Below are 23,599 nucleotides of genomic sequence, written 5' to 3'. Positions count from 1 at the left end.
CCAACAACCCTACCAGACTTACAGTCCCACCCCAAGTCACAACAACAAAGCCATTTTTTTTTTTTTTTTTTTTTTTTTTTTTTTTTTTTTTTTTTTTTTTTTTTTTTTTTTTTTGCAGTGCTGGGGATTAAACCCAGGGCCTTGTGCTTGGGAGGCAGGCACTCTACCAACTGAGCCATATCCCCAGCCCAACAAAGCCATTTTTAAAAGTGCAGTCTGCTCTGAGTCAGACAATATTTCCACAGCAGGCACTGCCAGGCAGAGGGGACAGAGCTCAGCACACAGACTCCTCAAAGTTTCGCCAGTTTGGGTCAGAACTGAGAAATGAGAAACAGCATGAGATTTGTGTCACACAGAATCCTTCATGCTGGGAGATTCCAAAATCAAAACCCCAGGAAGAAATGTCTGCAAGCTTAAAACTTCGACAGGAAGAACACTGACTGTTACTTCACTGGCTGTTTGAGATAAACTCCCACATTTTGTATTTTTAAGAGTTCTATCTAACGTTGAGTATTTTATGAATGAAATGGATCCTATGTCCATTCTGTTTCTCTTTCATGGCCACTCCATTCTCCTCTTCTTCATTGTTTGTTCTCTCCTCCCTCTCCTACTCTTTTTCTTTTCTGTATGCTTTATCTCTTCTAAACAAATTGATCATACTATCACTAATGCTTAATCTTTTCAGCCTACTCTATTATGCCTCCCTCCCTTGGTTAAGTGAGTTGCAAACATCCTTAGTAACAATTTCTATAACATGTGTTCCTAAATGATTTGCTGTTAATTTTACTGGTCATTATTTTCTTAAAGTGGTACTTGTTCTTCAACTAAAGACTTCAATCACACTGATTGGATGCATTGAAGTGAAGATATACCTTCACACCAGGGCTTCATAGAATGAAATAAATACTCATTAAACTCCCCCCACATACATGAGCAAAAGGAAACCATCTCAACAGACACACAAACGTAGAACCTCGGCAAACATGAGGATCCAGGATGACAACCTATCCCCAAGAGCTTATTATCCTCCAACAACTAAATTCACAGATGCAGCAGTTGATGAAATCCTGAACAAATAATTTTAAAAGTTGATTGTTAACATTATCAATGAACTAAAACATGATCTAAGGCATGAACTAAGGGTAAGAACACAGGACATGAAAGAGATTCTGAAATGCCAAACATCCTAGAAATGAACAGCTCAATAAATCAAATAAAAATTCATTTGAAAGTCTTGCAAATAGATTAGATCACCTAGAAGACACAATTTTGTGCTTGAAGACAAGATATATAAACCTGAGCACTCAATCAGCAATAAAGGGAAAAAAAGAAACCATGATCAAAATATGCAAGAACTCAGGGACAACATGATACACCACAGTGAATTTCACCTTTATGCTATCCATAATGTACTAATTAAAAAGAACTATGAATAAATAGAAGAAAGACGAGTAGAGCAGACGAAAGGGAACAGAGAGAGGGAGAGAAGAGGGACATGGGAAGTACTGGAGATAGAATTGGAACAAATACATTCCATGCTTATATAATTACATCATAATGAACCTCAATGTTATGGATAACTATAATGCACTAATAAAAAAATTAAAGGAGTTCCAAGATGGCGTACTAGAGGGAGGCTGCGTTCCTTGTCACTTCGTAACTCCGGTTTCAAGCAGAGGATATCTGTTTCTTGGTGAGGCAGTTTTTGCTGCTTATGGATTCCCTGCTGTTTACCCCACTTGTCTGCTGTGACCACCTGCAGTCTGCCAGCATATCAACACCTTTTTTAAGTGCAGATTGCTCACTGTCAGGCGCCTACCATCCGCCATTTGCCTGCCTCTCACCTGTCTATCGCCTGCCTTATAACAAGTTATCCATCACCCAACACACGAGGTTCACCTCCCGATTGTCTGACAGCAGTCAGCAAACTGATCACTGACCGCCAGTGGAGCACCAGCTGCCTGCTGTTGCCTGGAAGTTCTATGTTACAGTACCTGCAGGTTTGATTACACATGGCTGCCGCCATTTTGAGACAACAGCCAGGCCCCACAGGACCCCTGGCCAGACTGACTGAGCCCCGTCTCCAAGAGCCCTCAGCCCGACCAATCACTCCCTGCCTCTGGGATCCTCACATCAACTGACTGCTCCCTGCCGCCAGGACCCCCAGACCAACTGATTGCGCCCTATCACCAGAACCCCAGACTGACTGATTGCACCCAGCCTCCAGGACCTCCAGCTGATCACGTCCACACCTTGAGCTGCAGCTCCCCATTTGCCAACACATTTCAAAGCCAGAGCGGCCATCTTGGATAATCCTGGAAGCCAGAGCTCCGAACTTTAGATGGGCCAAATCCCATCCAGAGACGCCTGCTGGAGACTTGAGGCTGAACACTGGGAGGTTTCATTACTATATGACTGTTACACTGTAGATTTTCTTTTTTTCTCCTTATTGAAAATTTTTGTTTTTATTTCTTTACTTTTCTTGCTCTCTTTTCCTTTTGTTTACCTGTTCCCTCAGAGTCTCTTTCTCCCTTTTTAGCATGCTAACATCCAATTGCTTTTGATTACATTCTCACCCTTTCTATTATCTAGAACTTCTGTATATTCTTTTCTTATCCCATTAACAGCCACATTCTACATCCCTTGGCATCCTCTTTGTCCTCCATTAGAAACTGCAGACCTTATTGCAAATCTGTTTGTTTTACTGAAGATAATCTTTGAACTCATTCTGTTTATTATGACAATTTTGTTATTGTCCCCATAGGGGTTATTTGGTCTAGGATTGCATAGTGTCTAAATTGGGCACTGCCAATGTTGATATCCCCTTAAAGAAAAGGTTTTGGAAACCTATAGGTCTACTATAAGCCTATAGGGGGAAATCTGCAATACCCCAGATCTCTTCTGCTAGAGGGGAAGATACATGAACAACATGAAAAAACAAGGGAAGAAAATGACCCAAACAAATCTAGATTCTATATTAATAGAAGCCAATGAGAGTATGTTAGAAGAAATGTCAGAAAAGGACTTCAGATTATACATGATTAAGATGATTTGTGAAGCAAAGGATGAGATAAGAGAGCAAATGCAGGCAATGAATGATTATACCAATAAGCTGTCAGAGCATCTACAGGAAGCAAAAGATCGTTTCAACAAAGAGATAGAGATTCTAAAAAAAAAAAAAAAAAAAAAAAAAAAAAAAAAAAAGGAAATCCTTGAAATGAAGGAAACAATAAACCAAATAAAAAAAACTCAATGGAAAGCATCACCAACAGACTAGACCACTTCGAAAACAGAACCTCAGACAATGAAGACAAAATATTTAATCTTGAAAATAAAGTGGCCCAAACAGAGAAGATGGTAAAAAATCATGAACAGAATCTCCAAGAACTATGGGACATCATGAAAAGACCAAATTTAAGAATTATTGGGATTGAGGAAGGCACAGAGATACAAACCAAAGGAATAAACAACCTATTCAATGAAATAATATCAGAAAATTTCCCAAACCTGAAGAATGAAATGGAATATCAAATATAAGAGGCTTACAGAACTCCAAATGCACAGAATCACAACAGATCCACACCAAGGCACATTATAATGAAAATGCCTAACATTCAAAATAAAGATAGGATTTTGAAGGCCGTGAGAAAAAAGCATCAGATTACATATAGGTGGAGACCAATACGGATAGCAGCCGACTTCTCCACCCAGACTCTAAAAGCTAGAAGGGCCTGGACCAACATATTTCAGGCTCTGAAAGAACATGGTTGCCAACCAAGAATCCTATACCCAGCAAAACTAACCTTCAGATTTGAAGATGAAATAAAATCCTTCCATGATAAACAAAAGCTAAAAGAATTTACAAATAGAAAGCCTGCACTACAGAATGTTCTCAACAAAATATTTCATGAGGAGGAAATGAAAAACAACAATGGAAGTCAGCAAAGGGAAGAACTACCTTAGAGAAAAACCACTCAAAGGAGAAACCAAGTCAAATTAAAAACCAAAAATAGGCCCAAATGACTGGAAATATGAATCATATCTCAATAATAACCCTGAGTGTTAATGGCCTAAACTCATCAATCAAAAGTCATATACTGGCAGAATGGATTAAAAAGAAGACCAACAATATGCTGCCTGCAAGAGACTCATCTCATAGAAAAAGATATCTACAGACTAAAGGTGAAAGGATGGGAAAAAACTTACCACACACATGGACTCAGTAAAAAAGCGGGGGTTTCCATCCTTATATCAGATGAAGTGGACTTCAAGCCAAAGTTAGTCAGAAGGGATAAAGAAGGACATTTCATACTGCTTAAGGGAACCATAAATCAGGAAGACATAATGATAGTAAATATTTATGCCCCAAATAATGGTGCATCCCTGTACATCAAACAAATCCCTCTCAATTCCAGGAATCACATAGACCACAACACAATAATTCTGGGTGACTTTAATGCACCGCTGTCACCACTAGATAGATCTTCCAAATAAAAACCAACCAAAGAAACCATAGAACTCAATAACAAAATCAATAACCTAGACTTAATAGACATATATAGAATATTCCATCCATCAACGAGCAGATTCACTTTCTTCTCAGTAGCACATGGAACCTTCTCAAAAATAGACCATATGTTATGCCACAAAGCAGCCCTTAGGAAATGCAAAAAAATAGAGATACTGCCTTGTGTTCTATCAGATCATAATGGACTGAGAGTAGAAATCAATGACAAAATAAGAAACAGAAATTACTCCAACACTTGGAGACTAAATAATATGCTATTGAATGAAACATGGATAACAGAAAACATCAGGGAGGAGGTAAAAAATTCTTACAGGTCAATGAGAAAGATGATACAACATATCAAAATCTCTGGGACACTATGAAAGCAGTACTAAGAAGAAAATTCATTGCATGGAGCGCACTCCAGAAAAGAATGAAAAGTCAACAACCAAATGACCTAACATTACAGCTCAAAGCCCTAGAAAAAGAAGTACAGAATAACAGCAAAAGTAGTAGAAGACAGGAAATAATTAAAATTAGAGCTGAAATCAATGAAATTGAAACAAAAGAAACAATTCAAAAAATTGACAAAACAAAAAGTTGGTTCTTTGAAAAAGTAAACAAAATAGACAAACCCTAAGCCACACTAACAATGAGAAGGAGAGAGAAAACTCAAATTACTAAAATTTGTGATGAAAGAGAAATATCACGACAGACACCACTGAGATACATACCATAGTGAGAAGCTACTTTGAAAATCTGTATTCCAACAAAATAGAAACTACTGAAGATATTGATTAATTTCTAGAGACATATGTTCCTCCCAAACTGAACCAGGAGGACATACACAATTTAAACAGATCAATATCAAGCAATGAAATAGAAGAAGCCATTAAAAACCTACCATCCAAGAAAAGCCCAGGACCAGATGGATTCTCAGTCGAGTTCTACAAGACCTTCAAAGAAGAACTCTTTCTAATACTTCTCAAAGTATTCCAGGAAATAGAAAAGGAGGGTACCCTTCCAAACTCATTCTATGAAGCTAATATCACCCTCATACCCAAACCAGGCAAAGACACCAAGGAAAGAAAATTTTAGACCAATATCCTTGATGAATATAGATGCAAAAATCCTTAACAAAATACTGGCAAACCATATTTAAACATATTAAGAAAATTGTGCACCACGATCAAGTGGGGGGTCATCCCTGGAATGCAAAGATGGTTTAACATCCATAAATCAATAAACATAATCCATCATGTCAGTAGACTTAAGGACAAAAATCATGTGGTTATTTCAATTGATGCAGAAAAAGTGTTCAACAAATTACAACACCCCTTCATGCTCAAAACACTCGAAAAAAATAGGGATAGTAGGAACATACCTGAACATTGTAAAGGCTATTTATTCTAAGCCCATGGCCCACATCATTCTTAATGGAGAAAAACTGAAACCATTCCGTATAAAAATGGGAACAAGACAGGGATGTCCTCTTTCACCAATTCTAATCAACATTGTCCTTGAACCTCTAGCCAGAGCAATTAGGCAGACCAAAGAAATTAAAGGGATATGAATAGGAAAAGAGGAACTTAAGCTGTCACTATTTGCTGATGACATGATTCTCTATTTAGAGGATCCAAAAAACTCCTCCAGAAAACTTCTAGACCTCATCAATGAATTCAGCAAAATAGCAGGCTATAAAATCAACACACAATAATCTAAAGCATTTTTATACACAAGCAACAAAACAGCTGAAAGGGAAATGAGGAAAACAACCCCATTTGCAATAGCCTCAAAAAAAAATAAAATACTTGGGAATCAATCTAACCAAAGAGGTAAAAGATCTCTACAATGAAAACTATAAAACATTGAAGAAAGAAATTGAGGAAGACCTTAGAAGATGGAAAGATCTCCCATGTTCTTGAATAGGCAGAATTAATATTGTCAAAATGGCCATACTACCTAAAGTGTTATACAGATTCAATGCAATTCCAATTAAAATCCCAATGATGTACCTTACAGAAATAGAGCAAGCAATCATGAAATTCATCTGGAAGAATAAGAAACCCAGAATAGCTAAAGCAATCCTTAGCAGGAAGAGTGAAAAAGGGGGTATCACAATACCAGAACTTCAACTGTACTACAAAGCAATAGTAACAAAAACGGCATGGTATTGGCACCAAAATAGACAGGTAGATCAATGGTACAGAATAGAGGACGTGGACACAAATCCAAATAAATACAATTTTCTCATACAGACAAAGGTGCCAAAAACATGCAATGGAGAAAAGATAGCCTCTTCAACAAACAGTGCTGGGAAAACAGGAAATCTATATGCAACAGAATGAAACTAAACCCCTATCTCTCACCCTGCACAAAACTCAACTCACAATGGATCATGGACCTCAGAATCAGACCAGAGACCCTGCATCTTATAGAAGAAAAAGTAGGTCCAAATCTTCAACTTGTTAGGATCAGACTTCCTTAACAGGACTCCCATAGCACAAGAAATAACAGCAAGAATCAATAACTGGGATAGATTCAAACTAAATAGCTTTCTCTCACCAAAGGAAACTATTAGCAATGCAAAGAGAGAGCCTACACAGTGGGAGAATATCTTTGCCACTCATACTTCAGATAGAGCGCTAATTTCCAGAATATATAAAGAACTCAAAAAACTCTACACCAAGAATGCAAATAACCCAATCAACAAATGTGCTAAGGATATGAACAGAAGATTCACAGAAAAAGATCTACAAGCAATCAACAAACATATGAAAAAATGTTCGCCATCTTTAGTAATAAGAGAAATTCAAATCAAAACTACACTAAGATTCCATCTCACCCCAATTAGAATGGCGATTATCAAGAATACAAGCAACAATAGGTGTTGGTGAGAATGTGGGGAAAAAGGTACGCTCATCCATTGTTGGTGGGGCTGTAAATTAGTGCAGCCACTCTGGAAAGCAGTGTGGAGATTCCTTAGAAAACTTGGAATGGAACCACCATTTGACCCAGCTATCCCACTCCTCGGCCTATACCCAAAGGACTTAAAATCCGCATACTACAGAGATGCAGCCACATCAATGTTCATAGCTGCTCAATTCACAATGGCCAGACTGTGGAACCAACCTAAGTGTCCTTCAATTGATAAATGGATAAAGAAACTGTGATATATATCACAGTTTCTTTATCCATATACACATACACACACACACAATGGAATATTACTCAGCTATAAAGAAGAATAAAATTATGGCATTTGCAGGCAAATGGATAAAACTGGAGAATATCATGCTAAGTGAGATAAGCCAATCTCAAAAACCAAAGGACAAATGATCTCGCTGATAAGCAGATGATGACACATAATGGAGGGTGGGGGGCAAGAATGGAGGAAGGAAGGACTGTATAAAGGGAAAAGAGGGATGGGAATGGTGTGGGGGAAGAAAAAAATAACAGAATGAATCAAACATCATTACCCCTTGTAAACATATGATTACACAAATGGTATGCTGTTACTCCATGTACAGAGACAACATGTATCACATTTGTTTATAATAAAAATAAATTTAAAAAAATTTTTAAAACACTGAAGAAGCTAGGGATAGAAGGAACTTCTTTCAACATCATAAAGGCTATGTATGAAAATCTTAAACAAAACAGCATAATGAACAAGAAAAAACTAAAAGCATTTCCTCTAAAATCAGGAACAAGACGGAGAATCCTCTGTCACGACTTTTAGTCAATACATCCCTTGAAATCTTCGTCAAAGCAGTGAGGCAAAGGAATGAAATGAAAGGAACAGGATGGAGAGAAGAATTCAAAATATTATTTTTACAGATGTCATGACCTTAAAATTCAAAGACCAAAATGAAAACCAACAGAAGTGTTGTAGAGTTGATAAGAAATAATCCCATGTACCTATGGTCAAAGAATTTTGAGAAAGGTACCATAACAGGGAAATAAGGAAAACCTACTCTTTCCAATAAATGCTTCTGTTTCATCAGGATAGACACAATCAAAGGAATGAAGTCAGACCCTAAATTCATACTGTATAACAAAATGGACCAAAGATATAGACTTAAAAGCTAACATTAAACCAACTCTTAGAAGAAAAGCAAGACAGTAAACCTTTACAACCTCAAATCTGCAAACTATTCTTAGATTGTAAAGTCAAAGAAAGGCAATACAAACACCTACGTTGTACATTATAAACAGAAAAAGACTGTATTTCCCAGTGCACTGTCAAAAAGGCAAAGAAGACCTGTGGGTTAGGAGAAAAAAACTTCAAATCACACATCTAGTCAGGAGGTTGTATCCAGAATATGTAAGAAATCTTATACCTCACCTACAAACAGAAACACAATTGCGACTTGAAAAGACATGTATAGAAAGAAGATAAAAATGTTCAAAGTCAGTCAACATTATTAGTTTATAGAAATTAAAATCAAACCCACAATGTGATGCCACTGTATACCCAGGAGGATGGCTAGAAACAAAACAGTGGAGAAAAGTGTTGGACAGGATGGGGAGGATCAGGAACCCTGTGCATTCCAGTTAGGAACCCAAAATGGGCGTGGCTATTGTGGAAAACACACTGACAGTTACTTAATTAGGTAAACATTGAATTGCTATACAAGGCATCAATCCCTAGCGAATATATACCCCAAAAAACTAGAACAGGTGTTCAAATACAGCAATATCCATAACAGTCAAAAGATAGAAGCAATTCACATGGCAATTAACTAGAATTAAAAATGTGTCATCCAATGGAATATTATCTGGCCCTAAGAGGAAATGAAGTACTGATGCACGCTTCAGTATGAAAGAACTTGAAAATACAAATGATAAATGAAATAAGTCAAACATGCAAGGACATATGTTGTAGAATTCCACTAAAAGAAAATGCACAGTATCGGCAAATCTATAGTCAGAAAATAGATTCATGTTTGGTTAGGCTTGAGGGGGGTAGAGTTGATAATGAAATGGCAGAGTGTTTCAGAGTTGACAGATAGTCACTAGTGATGGCTGTGTGTATCTTTGTACTGAAAACCATTTCTTTGAATAAGTTAAGTGGGGTAATTTAAAGGTATGTTAATTATGTATCGATAAATCTCTTATTTAAAGAGAGAGAGAGAGAGAATGACAAGGTATTCCACATACCTACTGAGAAGAGCAAAGGGTCAAAAAAATCAAATTTTAAGAGCTTCTTGACTTTTTCCACAAAGGGATCTTGTGGGTTGTTGAGGGAATCGATATTCACTCCAAATGATGTTGCAGTGATCACATCCATGCTGTAGGCCCCAAAGATGCTGAATAGAGAAAGACATGGAAATTAAAATCAGCGCCTCTTGTCAATCCTTCCACTACACATGCCACAAGAAATAGGAGTAACTTCACAAACCCAGGCAAGACAAGCAGAGAGCTACACCCTGTCACAACTCTGCTGAACCACTGGATGAGTCTATGATCCCTTCACACTGACCATGAGGTCTTTATGAGTTGCAAATGACGTACTGCCCTTGTGCTAGGAGTGATGGGGACAGTGAGGTGAGTTAGACTCCCCTCTGAACTCAAGAAGCTCACCCACACAGGGAGAAGATCCACTGTCAGTCAAAATCCAATGGCATGAGCAGAATGTGAATGATGAGTGTTGTGTACAAACTGAGTTTCAGCAGGACAAGTGTAGAATAACTGACTCAAAAAAGGTGACCTTAGCCTTGATGGTATTTTGTCTTCTAGTATCTACAAAGTCATAAAGAGCAGCCAAGCTAATCTTGGCTGATACAGAAAAGAAGATCCTTTCTCCCCGCCGCTGCTGCCCTGTCTTCTCCTGGGAGCAACCCCTTCTTGGATGGACAGTTGGAATTGTGAGTCCAGACTCTTGCTTTCTTCTGTTTATTGGACTAGTTCAACAGTTGGAACTCAGTTCCGTGGCAGGCAGCTGAAGGGGCTCCTGACAGAGCTCAGAACCCCAGAGCTGTCCTGCTACTTACTCTTTCAAGTTGATAGGCTTGCTTTTCTCTGATAGCTGTCTCATGTTTTTCACCAACATGTCTCCATACTGGCTAACGATGGGGAACATCTAAGCACAAAGCACAAGATAACCCAAAAAGTTAGGTGAGGAGACTCAATCCCCAAGGCTGTGGCTTTCCCAGGATGAATAAAGATGAGATATTTATAATGAATCTTATTATGTCACTTCTAAAATATAAAGACAAAAGAACATTTTTAGGAAGTTCAAATTCAGAGGACTATCCCTTGGAAAGGGACTACTATCTGTATCACTTCCTACCTGTCCCCAGATTCATCCGAGTTTCCAGTGAAAAGCCCTCTTATTACCTCCTTGAGTTTTCCACTGGTGAAGGTTGGAGACAGCAGTGACCTAATTCTCTTCCACTCTTCATCTTCAGACAAGGAGATGGCTGATTTCATAAATCCCACTGGACCAAAAGACTAGAGTCCAAAGGAAAAGAGATTTTGTCCTACATAAATGTGGAGGTCTCCACAGTTGCAAAAGTCTGTTAAACAAGCATCATTTATTAAAAGAAAAGTTTAGTGACTGCCTACTAGGTAGCTGGCCCTATGTCAGACACTCAATAAATATTTATTCCAAGTGCCTATCCACCTGTGAGGTTGGAAGAGACACCCAGGTACCTCACACAGTTTTTGGACTTTAGATTCCAGTCTTTGTTTAGATGCAAAATTTCCACTTGGTTGGATACTCTTTCCAGAGGAATAGACAGGAAGAAGACCTAAGAAGACCTAGCACATCCACCAGGGCTGTGCATAGCAGAAATGGACTAGTGACAGATACCAGGTGTTCTTGGCCAACTGTATGTTACCTAAGGCTAGTTCTATCTTTGCATGCATTTATGGCATAAGCATCTTTTTTTTTTAAACTGGGGATTGAACCCAAGGCACTTAACCACTGAACCACTTCCCCAGCCTTTTCTTTTTTTTAGCATAAGCATCTTGATAAAGGGGTACCTAGGTACAATAATTTTTAAAATAATAATATTTAAAACTTAAAGGATTTGGAATATGTGTACTACAGAAAAAATAACACAAATTATTAAGGGGAGTACGTACTATATTTTCTACAAGGGCAAAGGACAAAAGAGAGATAATTCTATTTTTCTCCTGGGGACTAGTCTACCAATATAAGACCCTTGAAATTAGTTCCATCACCTAAACTGTGCTTTTGTATTAAAATGTATGCTTCTGGCACTCATTCATGTTAAAAATTTAGGAGTATATGACCATTTTGACAATATTAATTCTGCTTGTTCAAGAACATGGGTGGTCTTTCCATCTTCTAAGGTTTTCTTTAAATTCTTTCTTTAGTGTTCTGTAGTTCTCATTGTAGAGGTCTTTCACCTCTTTCATTAAATTGATTCCTAAGTATTTTTTGAGGCTATTTTGAATGGGGTAGTTTCCCTAATTTCTCTTACAGAGGATTCATCACTTATGAATAAAAATGCATTAGATTTATGGATGTTGACTTTATATCTTGCTACTTTGCTGAATTCATTTGTGCATTCTAGAAGTTTTCTGGTAGAATTTTTTGGATCCTCTAAATATAGAATCATGTCATGGGCAAACAGTGATAGTTTGAGTTCTTTTCCTGTTTGTATCCCTTTAATTTCTTTGGTCTGTCTAGTTGCTCTGGCTAGTATTTCAAGCATGATGTTGAATAGAAGTGGTGAAAGAGAGAAGAGAGGGAAGCTTCTTCAACTCAACAAAGAGATTCTACAAAAAACTATTTTCAACTAACAACACACTGATCAGTGGTGTACTAAATACTTTCACCCAAATATCAAGAACAATTCAACCATATCCACCCCGTCACATACAGAAAGACAAATAAAAACGTTCATCTGAGTGTCAATCAGTGATTTCTTCATGTTGGGAAGGGGTATGTAGAAGGCAAGTAGATAGAGGCTGGATTTGAGCTGTGTGCAATATATGCATGCATTGAACATAACAGCAAACCCCATTATCATGCACAACTATTACACATTAATCAAAGTTTTTAAAAAATAAAGCTAGAGATCGTGTGGGAATCCACATGCACACTTATTAGCCTCAGCTAAAATTGGGGTAAACATTGGAAGATTAAAGTCTAAATCCTTCAAAAGAAATGTTCACTCTCATGGCTCTTATTCAACCTCACATTGGAACTCCTGGCTAGTGCCAGAAGAAAAGAAAAATAAATAAATAAATAAAAGGTATATGGACAGGAAAGAACAAAAATTTCCCCTATTTTTAGGTGCAATCTTTGTTCAATGTGGTCAACACACAAGAAATCAGGCTTATTCCTAAGGTAAATGAAGAATGTGTGAAAACACATTAAAAACACAATCCTATTCATGGTCATTCCAAGGAAAAAGAAATACTTTAGGTATAAATCTCACAAAATATGGACTAGATGTGTGTATTTTAAAAGTTAATTGAAGAGAAAGCTAAAGGAATGGAGAGGCAGAGAAAGTATGCATGTATCAAAAGACTCCCTGGACTTAAGATGCAAATTTTCTCCGTTATCTATAAGTTGAGTTCAATTCCTACAAGATATATGCAAGCCTTGTACACATGGAAAAGCGTATTTTGAATTTGTGAAAAGGCAAAAACAAGACTATGTGAACTGATTCTAAAAACGTAAATGAAATGGGGGGAATCATTTTACTTGATGTTCAGATTTACTCTGTAGTTACATAATCAAAAATCTGAGACTGCATGAGGGGTAGTTACAGCGGGCAAGCAGGACCATAATATGGGATGAGGAATAGACCCACACATGCAGGCCAAACTGATTTTGACAATGGTGCAAAAGTGATTTGATGGAGAAACAACAGACTACAAAAGTGGTGTTGGAAGAACTGGACAGTCCACGAAGCAAAAAGAGAAAGGAAGAAAGTAAGGAAGGGAGAAGAAGGAAGAAAGGAAGAGGAGGAAGGGAGGAAGGAAGAGAGGAAGAGGAGGAAGTAAGAGGAAGGAAGGAAGAGAGAAAGAAAAAGAAAGAACCTTGACTTAAACTTCCTACTTCATACAAATTTTAACACAAAATAGATCATTTACTTAAGTGCAAACCCTATAACAATATTTAGGAAGGAAAAACAACAATGTAGGAGGTTTAAGTGAAGAATTTTCAGACATGGAACCAAAAGCACAATCCATAAAAGAAGAGACGTCTTAGCCTCCTCCAAATAACCACAAGTCTCTTCTGATAAATATTTCATTAAGAAGGACCAGCTACACAGTGTGACTCCAAAAGATTAGTAAGGCAGAGTCTTACGGTGCAGGAACAGGCCTGTGTCTTCAAAGAAGTGGTCATTACACTAATGTAGGCATGTGACACATTTTCACAGAACTACATACATACATACACAGGCACATGAAACAGAAGAAATGAAAATAAAATGCCTGTATTATTTCAATTTCCTGTTACTATAGGAATAGGAACTTAATAAATTTATAGTTATGCAAGAAATTATTGGGTGAAGCAGAATAAATTATACATGCAACTGCCTGGTAAATTTTTTGGCAATTCCCTCTCAATTTATAAATATCTCAGGATACAAATTGAGTTAATAAGTAAATAAATGTTACTTTGGATTAGACAAAGGGGAATGAAGGGAAAGGAGTGGGAGTGGAATAGGAAAGACAGAAGAATGAATCAGACATCACTTTCCTATGTTCATATATGAATATACAACCAATGTAACTCCACATCATGTACAACCACAAGAATGGGAAGTTATATACCATGTATGTATAATATGTCAAAATACATTCTACTGTCATGTATAACTAAAAAGAACAAATGTAAATAAATAAATGTTGAAGAGTGGATGCTTACCCGTCGGTTGGTGAAGAAAGAATAGCATTCTTTGACGAACACTGTTTTGATCATATTTGTGTCCATAATAGTCAAAACAGGCTGTCGACCATCATAGAGCCTGTGTTGGGAAAACGGAACTGATTTAATCTAACAGGCCAGATTCTGCAGCAGGAATCCAGACTTTGATCCTGACATTACACACTACACCTGCCTAGTCCCACAATACATAGCAACATTAAGTCCTGGTTCAAGTTGGGGATTCTGACCACAGAAGCCACCAGAGTCTTCATAGTATAAAGGGTAATGTAGGTAAAGTATGGAGGAGAAACTTAAAAGACAAAATACACCTTCTAAGAGATCATAATTAGAAATAGCAAGGGAACATTTTGTTAAATCTAGATGGTGAATACAGTAGTATTGCCTACACTAGTCTCCATAACTCTTTACATGGCACAATATCAGGTCAGTGAAAAATCGAAGGCAGATAATTGACTAAGTGCTCACAATTACTAAGTGTGGCAAGGGGTAGCTGGGATGGGAACATTAGAGATCCAGTGGGGGGTGTTGTGTCATTGGATCACATGGTATCTATGGGCCACATCAACTTAGCAGAACACTGTGACCAGTCTGGGGTTTTCTGAGGATTAATGAGAGAAGATGGAGAGGAAGCTCAGTGCCTCCTTCCATTATCTTTTAGTGTAGAGAAAAATGATTACACCTCTTCTATGGCTCTCACCAAACCCCCACCAGCTCCTAAAGGGAAGAGTTGCTACAATGGGCTGAGGCTACTCTATAATATAAACTCCATCAATCCACCAGGGAACTCACTGGTGTAACTACATCCTACTCTTAACTCAAATGGATGAAGGAGAGAAAGAAATACTTGTGTCTACTTCATGGAAAAGTTGAGGCTGAAAACTTAAAAATGGCATATGAACAACAGTAACAAAAAAAAAAGAAAGAAAATAGAGAAAATGAAGAAAGCTGAGCAGAAAGTTTCCCATCTGCTTCCCAGTACCTCCAAGCCTTTCGTTTGAAAGCCTACAATAAATCTGAAATTTAAATAAAGGAATTTTGCCTTTAAATTAAAAGGAAATCAATGGGGGAAAGAGATAATACCATACATTTATAAGCCCACAATAAAAAAGTTCTCAAATAATACATTTTATTAAATTAAAGGGGTCAAAAAGGAAGAAAAATGGGAAAGATAGGAAGAGCCAGACACTGGACAGAAAGTGAGTCTAGGAGTCTCTGGGCCACCAAAGCCAGGAGAAAAGTCACCGTGCAAAATTCTCTGTGGACCCTGACTCCTGGTGACATGCAGGACCCTCGGCAGAAGAAGCCTCCAAGGACTTTGCAGTACAGAGGGTTGCATCCCAAGAGTTCTGGGCTGAAGCTGTCCTCACACATTGGGGTGCCACATCATAACAAGTCTACCCAAGAGAAGCTTCCAGAATACTCACCCCCACATTTTCCCATACTTTTTATGACATTCTCCATCAAATTCCATAAAACCCTAGGAAGAAGAACAAAATGAAATTCCATTGTTGTTCTAAATGTATTGACAACACATCTAATTGGGTCTCAAATGACCCAAATCCCATGCACAGGTCTGCTGCTCCTAACAGGTGGTTAGAGAGAAGCTCTTATTCAGAGGCTTTGGAAGAGAAAGGAAAAACTATGGGCAATATTTGAAATGGAAAATGTGAAGTCACTTGAATTTTCTCTAAGTATTGGACATACTCAACCAATTACCCTTGTCTATAAATACAACATCCTTCTCTTCTGCAGTATTTCTTCTTCTGCTTGTGGTGTTTCAGAAATACTGGGACCTTCTGAATTATTACCTCCATGGGCACATGAGGCAAGCCAGGCTGAGGGAAAATGAGGGTTTCCCAAGGCTATGCATAATCTTTTATCTCCTCATCCAGTATCATTTTAGTTTATCTCACGTTTTCTCTAGAATTCTGGTGGAATTAGGAAGTTAAAGACACCAGCAACCCCTTTCAGCCTAGGAGATTTATGTCATCTCAGTCATGTTGTTGAGTAAGAAAGTGAGATAGTGAGCAAATAAAAAGTGAACTTGCCTTCTTGTGTTGTAGCTCAACTTGGAAAAAATGGGAGATGCTACCTCTTGGCACATAGGACACAGATAGTTAGACCCTGGCTCTGAGTTTTCATGATTGAAACTAAAAAAATTAGTCTTCCTGGTGCTAAGTTTCATTTGTAATATTTTAACTGTGCAAATAAAGTATTCCACAGGCATGTGTGTATCTTCCTAGATCTGCAGCGAGAAAAAAGAAAGGGTGCTCACAGTCTGAACATAAGTCCACAACCTGCAGTGATGATGTGCCCGAGAGCTGAGCTCATCAACAGGAGTGAACCTGAGGCTACAGGGAGTGGTGAACAGAGCCGGGGGTAAACCTGGCTGTGCTCTGGGTGGTACCCACACACAGACTCTGAAAGCCTGAAATCTCAAAACTTCCCCCCAAGGAGCTGAATTTCTACTGATGTAACCAAGCAGCTCAAAGGACACTCACCCGGCGATAATTAAGAACAGTTCCCAAAAAAGGCAGAGGCCTTGGCCCTGGAATTCCCAGCTTCTTAAATAGTCCGTGTGAAGAGGTCCCATACCTGCAGAGTGAAAGAGATCAAGGGATGTGACTGTGTATATACGGTGGCTCACGAGTCACTGGAACAGTGAAGCCAGGTGTGTAACATCGAGGTCCTAAATAAACAAAAACCCCAACAGCTCTGATCACATCTGCTCATCATCTCCTCTCTCACATTCACCCCAAAGTCATAAAAGATTAGCTCAAAGCAGCTGACATCACCAGGCTCCCAATCCTACAGTGGATATCTGATAAAGGTCCCCAAACATGAGGTTGAACACTCCTGAGAAGAGTCAGCCTACATTTCTTCCAGGTCACTTCATTCACTGGTGTCAGTTTAGGAAGTTGATTTGATGCCAACATGGCTCCCCTCCATTGACCTCCAGTGGGGGCCGTCCCCACTCTGGGCCTTCTTCCCTGAGCAGAAAAGACTATTCTCCCACTTTCTCCTAACTCCTATCTGGATGCCTTTGATTTCATCACTGGCCCACATTCTCCCTCACTCGTCTGCTCTGAGAGATTGAGAAGACTGGCATGTCGAGAACTGTTGGGTAAAAATAACCTGCGGGCAGGTATATTTAGAAACATATGTACAAATCTATGACATGGATGTATGTATTAGACTGATATTCCTGACACCATTCAAAAAAAATGAAGTCATTTTAAACAGGTTTGTTTTCACAAAAACAGAATCTAACAGTCCTATTTTAACCTTCAGAAGAAATCTGCTGAACTTACCTCAAAGAAATTGTAATATTGAATGGAATGAAATTAAAACATTTTAATTAATTTTAAAATGCCATTGGAGGGAAAATATATGCAACAGAAGCCTGAATACTACCCTTTACTTCAAATATTACAACCAGGTTTATATTTTCTATTTTCACATAATTATGAATGCCTACTTTTATAAAAGTGGAATTGAGATAGAAGTCAAAGGTCTCATGAGGACAGAAATAACTGCTCCCTTTACCTCCTCCATGAAACCAGCTATCCCACCATTTAATGAAATTCTACTACATGGTTTTATTCATGCTCCTGTACTGGAATTTCATGGGGAAAATATTTAAAATACAAACTGGCTTGGAAACTTCTGTCTTTTGAAGCTGCCATTAGATTTCAAATCAAGGGGAAAACGGTGTCAGGAATATCAGTCTAATACATACATCCATGTCATAGATTTGTACATATGTTTCTAAATATACCTGCCCACAGGTTATTTTTACCCAAAATCTCACACTGATGCTGACTTAAGGGATAAAAATTCAAAATTTCTCCCAGGTCTTTGCTCAAAAGTTTCATCATTCAGAAATAAATAGTTCTGCATGGGGCAGGGTAGAGGAATTGAGTTCCAGGAGGGAGAGATGTTCCAGGGAAGGGGAACAGAACAGAGGGAAGAGCTGAGTCTGAGCCTGTGATAGCACCTGGGTGCACTTGGGGAGGAGGGAGCACCTGTACCACAGGAGACGCACCTTCTACACATCTCTTGCTGTGTACATAGAACACAGAAGATAAACATAAGGACGCAGAAAGTTGTGACAAGCCCTCTTTACCCCCAGAAGTCTAAGAGTTTGCAGAAGGTATCCAGTTGTTCATAATCTGCCTCTACTGAACTCTGGTTGTTTAATAGAGGTTCAAACTGAGACTCAATCAGAAGTTCATCCCCCAAACCAGATGATACCAATAAAACCTCCTAGTCACAGAAATGGGAGGTTTGAAGAGGAGAGGAATCTAGGTAGTTACTCACAGATAGAGAAGCACAAGGCTGATTCCCAAAAGAATCCAGCTTTCCATGGAAAAGTTTGGGATTAGGCCCATCACCATTCTCCTTCTGCAATTCTCTTCTCTGAGTTTTACTTCCAGCCGTGTGAGCTACCCTTTGGCAGGGAAGGAGGTGCCAAGCTTGCTTTCTGTGAGCAGCTGTGATTCAAGGAAATCAGTCTGGCCTATTTATATGCTGGGACAGGAGGTGGGGCTGGACATACAGCCAGTAGAAAAACCACCTGTCTTCCACCCACAGTTGCAGAAGCCAGGTGCCAATTCCACCATGTCAGCTGACAATGAGTCATGGGCATACCTATTTTGATCTTTGAGCAAAGGTTTTATGAAAAAAAAATCAATAAAAACATCAACCAGTGTTATCATTTTGCCCAAAGGTTATTGCTTCTTATCAGAAACTCAGGTGAAACATTGGAATTAAATGCCTTCTAATCAGTTTTTGTCTCCTTGGATGTTCTTATTACAAAATACTTGAAATCCACCCAAACAAGTTATATCTACAGATAACTACTCTCGCACTTTCCTCTGCATCGTAGACAATGCCTACAATGCAGAGGAAAGTGCATGCCCCATGCCCCATGGAAGACTCTTAATCATCCTTCAAAACCTAGCTCAGTCAAAACTTCATCTGATAAAGTCTTTCATCACCAGCTGCTTCACACAGAACCACTTCCTTCCCTGAATTACTTCTATTATCCCTGGAACACATTTCTATTGCTGTTGTTCTCTTCATTTTCCAACAACATTGTTGGTTGTCACCTCTGCTTAACTTTCCAGACTGTGAACTACAGAGCACGGTCTCTGTATGCCCCTAGTCCCTAGCAGGGTACTTACAAAGAGCTGGCATCTGAAAAGTTTGGTCATTGAGTCAGGTGAGATTGCCAGGCCTCTGCAAGTTCTTTCCCTGTGAGTCTTTGACAACCACTTTATCTTCCTGGTTTATTCTTACAGGAAGAGGATTTGATTTGGATGTGCCACAGCCACCTTCCCAGCTCATGCAGGCTGTTGTACCAGTATCCTGATGGCCAGCAGTCTCCTAAAGGAAAAAGTGGGCACGGACAAGATGAAACTGATGGACACACAGAGTAATGTCAATCCAGGCTACTTCCTGTCGCGCCATTAAGAGATCCCTGCAGTAGCCAAAAGCTAGATTTTTGAGCAAAGAATGGCCTCTGTCTCTGAAAATAATGCATGTCCATGATCAATGGGTGTGAAAGGACAGAAGAGGAGAACAGTAGCCTGCATGGCCAGGTGAGCCACAAATCCCTACCCACCTATGTCATGGCAAATATCACCACAGAGCACACATTCAGCACCCAGAATTCAAAAAAAAAATTATCTCTGATGTTTCATTAGGCCAAGAGGTGTCTTAGCAGATGACTTCCTGCTTTTTGGTAAATGGGTGATTGTGGGTGGAGAGCAGAACCTGAGATCTAGTTCAGGAGGAGGCTTGTAAGCACAATTGTCACCTGTGAGACCCTCAGCAGATTCCTGATGTGAGTCATACCAGGACTGAGTGTTTGGAAATTCTACCAGCTCATTATCTTAATTCTGACTTGAATTCTTTGTCCATTTAGCCTGAGAAACAGAGGATTAGGTAACAAAGCCTCCAAATTCTTAAAACACAACAGAACGAGAAGACATTTAAGCTGTGTTTATGTGCTTCCTTCTCTCTTTCTCCTTTATCTGCACCAACTGATATGCTTCACCGATCCTTCCTACATCTCTTCCCATACTACAATGCATTCAAACAAGGAGAGATTATAGTGTCATTTGATAACTATTGACAATTTAAGAATCTTGAAACAGACTGAATTTGGAGGAACTCCATCTGAAATTGGGAATGGTTCCCTCATATGGAGAGTAGAAGCTGGGGGGCCATGGGGCTTCCACCTCCCACCCTGATGGTTACCAAAGAAGATGGGAGTGGGGATCTCCTCCTACCCGGGACTAACACAGATTAACTAAATCTGCATACATGTATTTCCTGTCCTTTTTTCCAATTTCCTCCCTCTTAAGGTCAACCGAATCTACACATGTATATCACCTCACTTGTGTTTCTGTAAATTATAATTGTTTCTGTGGGATAGGTAAGGAGAATAAATCTGATTGCATCCTCCAAGATTGATCAAATTGCATCAAGTTCAATACTCATTTTTCCATCTTTTGTCTATTTCTTATGTGGGCGGGCAGCCAAATCCAGCCAGACGGGATCAAGGCAGGTCCCAGGGCAAGGCTGTCAGTAACAAACTCACCATAACTCAAAGTCTTGTTATACTTTTTGGATATAATACCCCTATAAAACTAATTTAATTTCATCTTCCTTCAAATCAGGTATTTAGCTAAAAAGATGAAATAACTAGGGCTAATATGATTTTCCACCTGTCCTGCTGATCTCTGGTCCTGGTCTGACTCGTTGGGATTTGTATCAACAAGGATAGGTTAGTCACTGATTGAGATGAAAAACGCATCCAGTGTTGTGCCCCAGTGCTTTGCCCTATGCAGAGTTCTTGTTCTGCAAAGGGCAATCAAAGAAGCCATGCTCTAGCCAGGAAGGGTTGCAAACATCTGTAGTTCCATCTGTTTGAGAGGCTGAGGCAGGAGGATCATTTGAGCCCAGGAGTTCAAAGCCAGGCAACACAGAGAGAAGTCATCACACACATATGCACACACACACACACACACACACGGGGGAGGTGAGAGAGAGAGAGAGAGAGAGACATATTCCTTGTGAATTTAATTCTGTAGAAGGTAATATGTTCAAATGTGAAGAGATTTGCACACTAAATTTGTGCTGCACATATGCAGGAAAGCATTATGTGCCAGGAGAGTGCACCCATGACCTTTGGTCTCCCCTCTACACATGCATTTATTGAAGCACTCACCACATACCTTAAAAGGTCCGTTCTAGATATGTAAGTCCTCAGATGATTAATGCCCAGTTATAATTCTGGTTGCAGATACAGACAAATTAGGACATAACATAAGGACAGCTCAGCCACATAAAATTAGTCATACAGATATGAGAAACATATAGTCCTTATCAATATGAATGGTTTTCTTGTTCCTTGTTCTCATTTATAACAGGTAAAAGTTCAATCTCAGATAATGTTCAGGAAAGCATCAGGTTGATATAAGTGTAAGTGGACAGGTGATCCACCAAGTCAGTGATGGAGGGTCACAGTCATTAGGGTATTTCCATCCTTTCATAATGGTATCCCAGGTGGTACTTCCCCTGGGGAGACTGTGACCACTTGCACTGTCTGAGTGAATTCATCTTGGTGTAGAGAGACAGTAGTGCTCTCGAATGATCTGTGTATTGAGTTCAAATTCCACAATTCGTAATTGTGATTATGGAAGAAAATGCAATCAGAATTATTTCTGTAACTTAGCTAAGTGCCCATTCTTCTCAGTTGGGTAAAATTTGATCTTGCTAATTTGGGAAAACAGGTAGTATCTAAGCTTTGGTAGCTGGCTGAGGGGGTAACCGACTCTTGTGGGCCTCGTGGGAGTGGTGAGGAGCACGTCAGGTTCAGAGGCAGTCACTCTTGGCATTCGAGGAGGGGTGTGCCTCACCTCAGTGTCACTGTATACTGTGGCTGGGCTGCATGTCTGCTGTGTTCAGGACCTGTGCCAAATGCTACCTACAAGCCAGTCAGAATCCTTGCCCTTATGAAGCTCAACCTTGATGAAGGGAGAGAGATGCTAATCAAATAAACACACACATAATATCAAATCACAAATTGGGATAAGTATTAGGAAATAAAAGAAACCTCTGCTGAAGTTCCCAGCAGAGTTTGATGCAGGTGACTGGTATTGTCGGGTTTTTATTACTGTGACAAGAGATTAGGAATGAAACCAATATATGACCCAGCTGTACCATCCTCTGTATTTATCCAACAGAATTAGTCAGCAAACTAAAGCAAAACCGCATATTCATATTTATGGCAGCATACTTCACAATAACCAAGTTATAGAACCAAACTAGGTGTCCATCAACAGATTATTGGATAAAGAAATGTGGTATACATACCCAATGGAGTTTTGCTCAGCTATAAACACAAATGGGATTATGCTGTTTGTAGGAAAATTAATGGAAATGGAGAACATCATACTAAGTGAGATAAGGCAGATTCAGAAAGCCAAGGGTTATATGATTTTTATCATATGTAGAAGCTAAAGAGGAAAAAAGGAAAGAAAAAGGAACTCTGGAAAACAGAAAAGAGACCAGTAGTGTAGAGAAATGGAATCAGGGGAGGGAGAAGGGGGAAAGGAGAGGTACACAAGAATGCAATAGACCAACTTATGCTATGTGCAGGTACCAATGTATCATGAAAGCCACTATTTTGTATAATTATAATGCACAAGTAAAAAATTTAAAAAACCACAAGAGAAAAAATAACTGATAAAAACTACATAATAAAGGAAAGATATATTTTGACTCACAGTCTAAGAGATTTTAGGGCACAGTCACACGGATCCATTGATTCCAAGTTGAGATGAGGCAGAAGATCTTGGCAGAAGTGCATGGCGGAGCAAAGTTGCTCCCCATCATGGTGACTGGGAAGTATAGGGAGGGCAAGTTAAGGCATGATAAACTCTTCCTGGGTGTGATCCCAGTGACCTACCTCCAACTAGGCCCTAGCCCTTCTACTCCCTACCACCTTCCAATAATGCCATAAAATTATGTATCTAACTGTAAATCAATTCACAAATGAGGTTAGGGAAACTCATGATCCAATCACCGTCCCAAAAGCTCCACCTCTGCACGTTGCTGCATGGGGAACCAAGCCTTTAGCACTCAAGTCTTTGGGGAACATTCCAGATCCAAACCATGTCATGACTTTTCCTTTACCCATG

General features: G+C 39.1%; 1 protein-coding gene across 1 annotated transcript in view; it reads right to left on the bottom strand.

Annotated features, from left to right (window-relative positions):
• Window positions 1–18,893, bottom strand: part of LOC306649852 (cytochrome P450 3A9-like) — a 29,131-nt gene extending 10,238 nt beyond the window's left edge. Inside the window, exons 1-7 of the mRNA XM_079121280.1 lie at window positions 18,708–18,893; window positions 16,889–16,982; window positions 15,812–15,864; window positions 14,367–14,466; window positions 10,850–10,963; window positions 10,504–10,592; window positions 9,671–9,819 (exon numbers count right to left, since the gene is read on the bottom strand). Of these exons, the coding sequence (XP_078977406.1) occupies window positions 9,671–9,819; window positions 10,504–10,592; window positions 10,850–10,963; window positions 14,367–14,466; window positions 15,812–15,864; window positions 16,889–16,982; window positions 18,708–18,784 (676 nt within the window). The 5' untranslated portion in view covers window positions 18,785–18,893. The remainder of the gene's footprint in view (window positions 1–9,670; window positions 9,820–10,503; window positions 10,593–10,849; window positions 10,964–14,366; window positions 14,467–15,811; window positions 15,865–16,888; window positions 16,983–18,707) is intronic.
• Between the last annotated feature and the right edge of the window lie 4,706 nt (window positions 18,894–23,599).

This window comes from Sciurus vulgaris, assembly GCF_902686455.1.
Source record: "Sciurus vulgaris genome assembly, chromosome: 18".
NCBI classification, from domain to species: Eukaryota; Metazoa; Chordata; class Mammalia; order Rodentia; family Sciuridae; genus Sciurus; species Sciurus vulgaris.
This window is presented reverse-complemented; position numbering and strand designations above follow the sequence as displayed.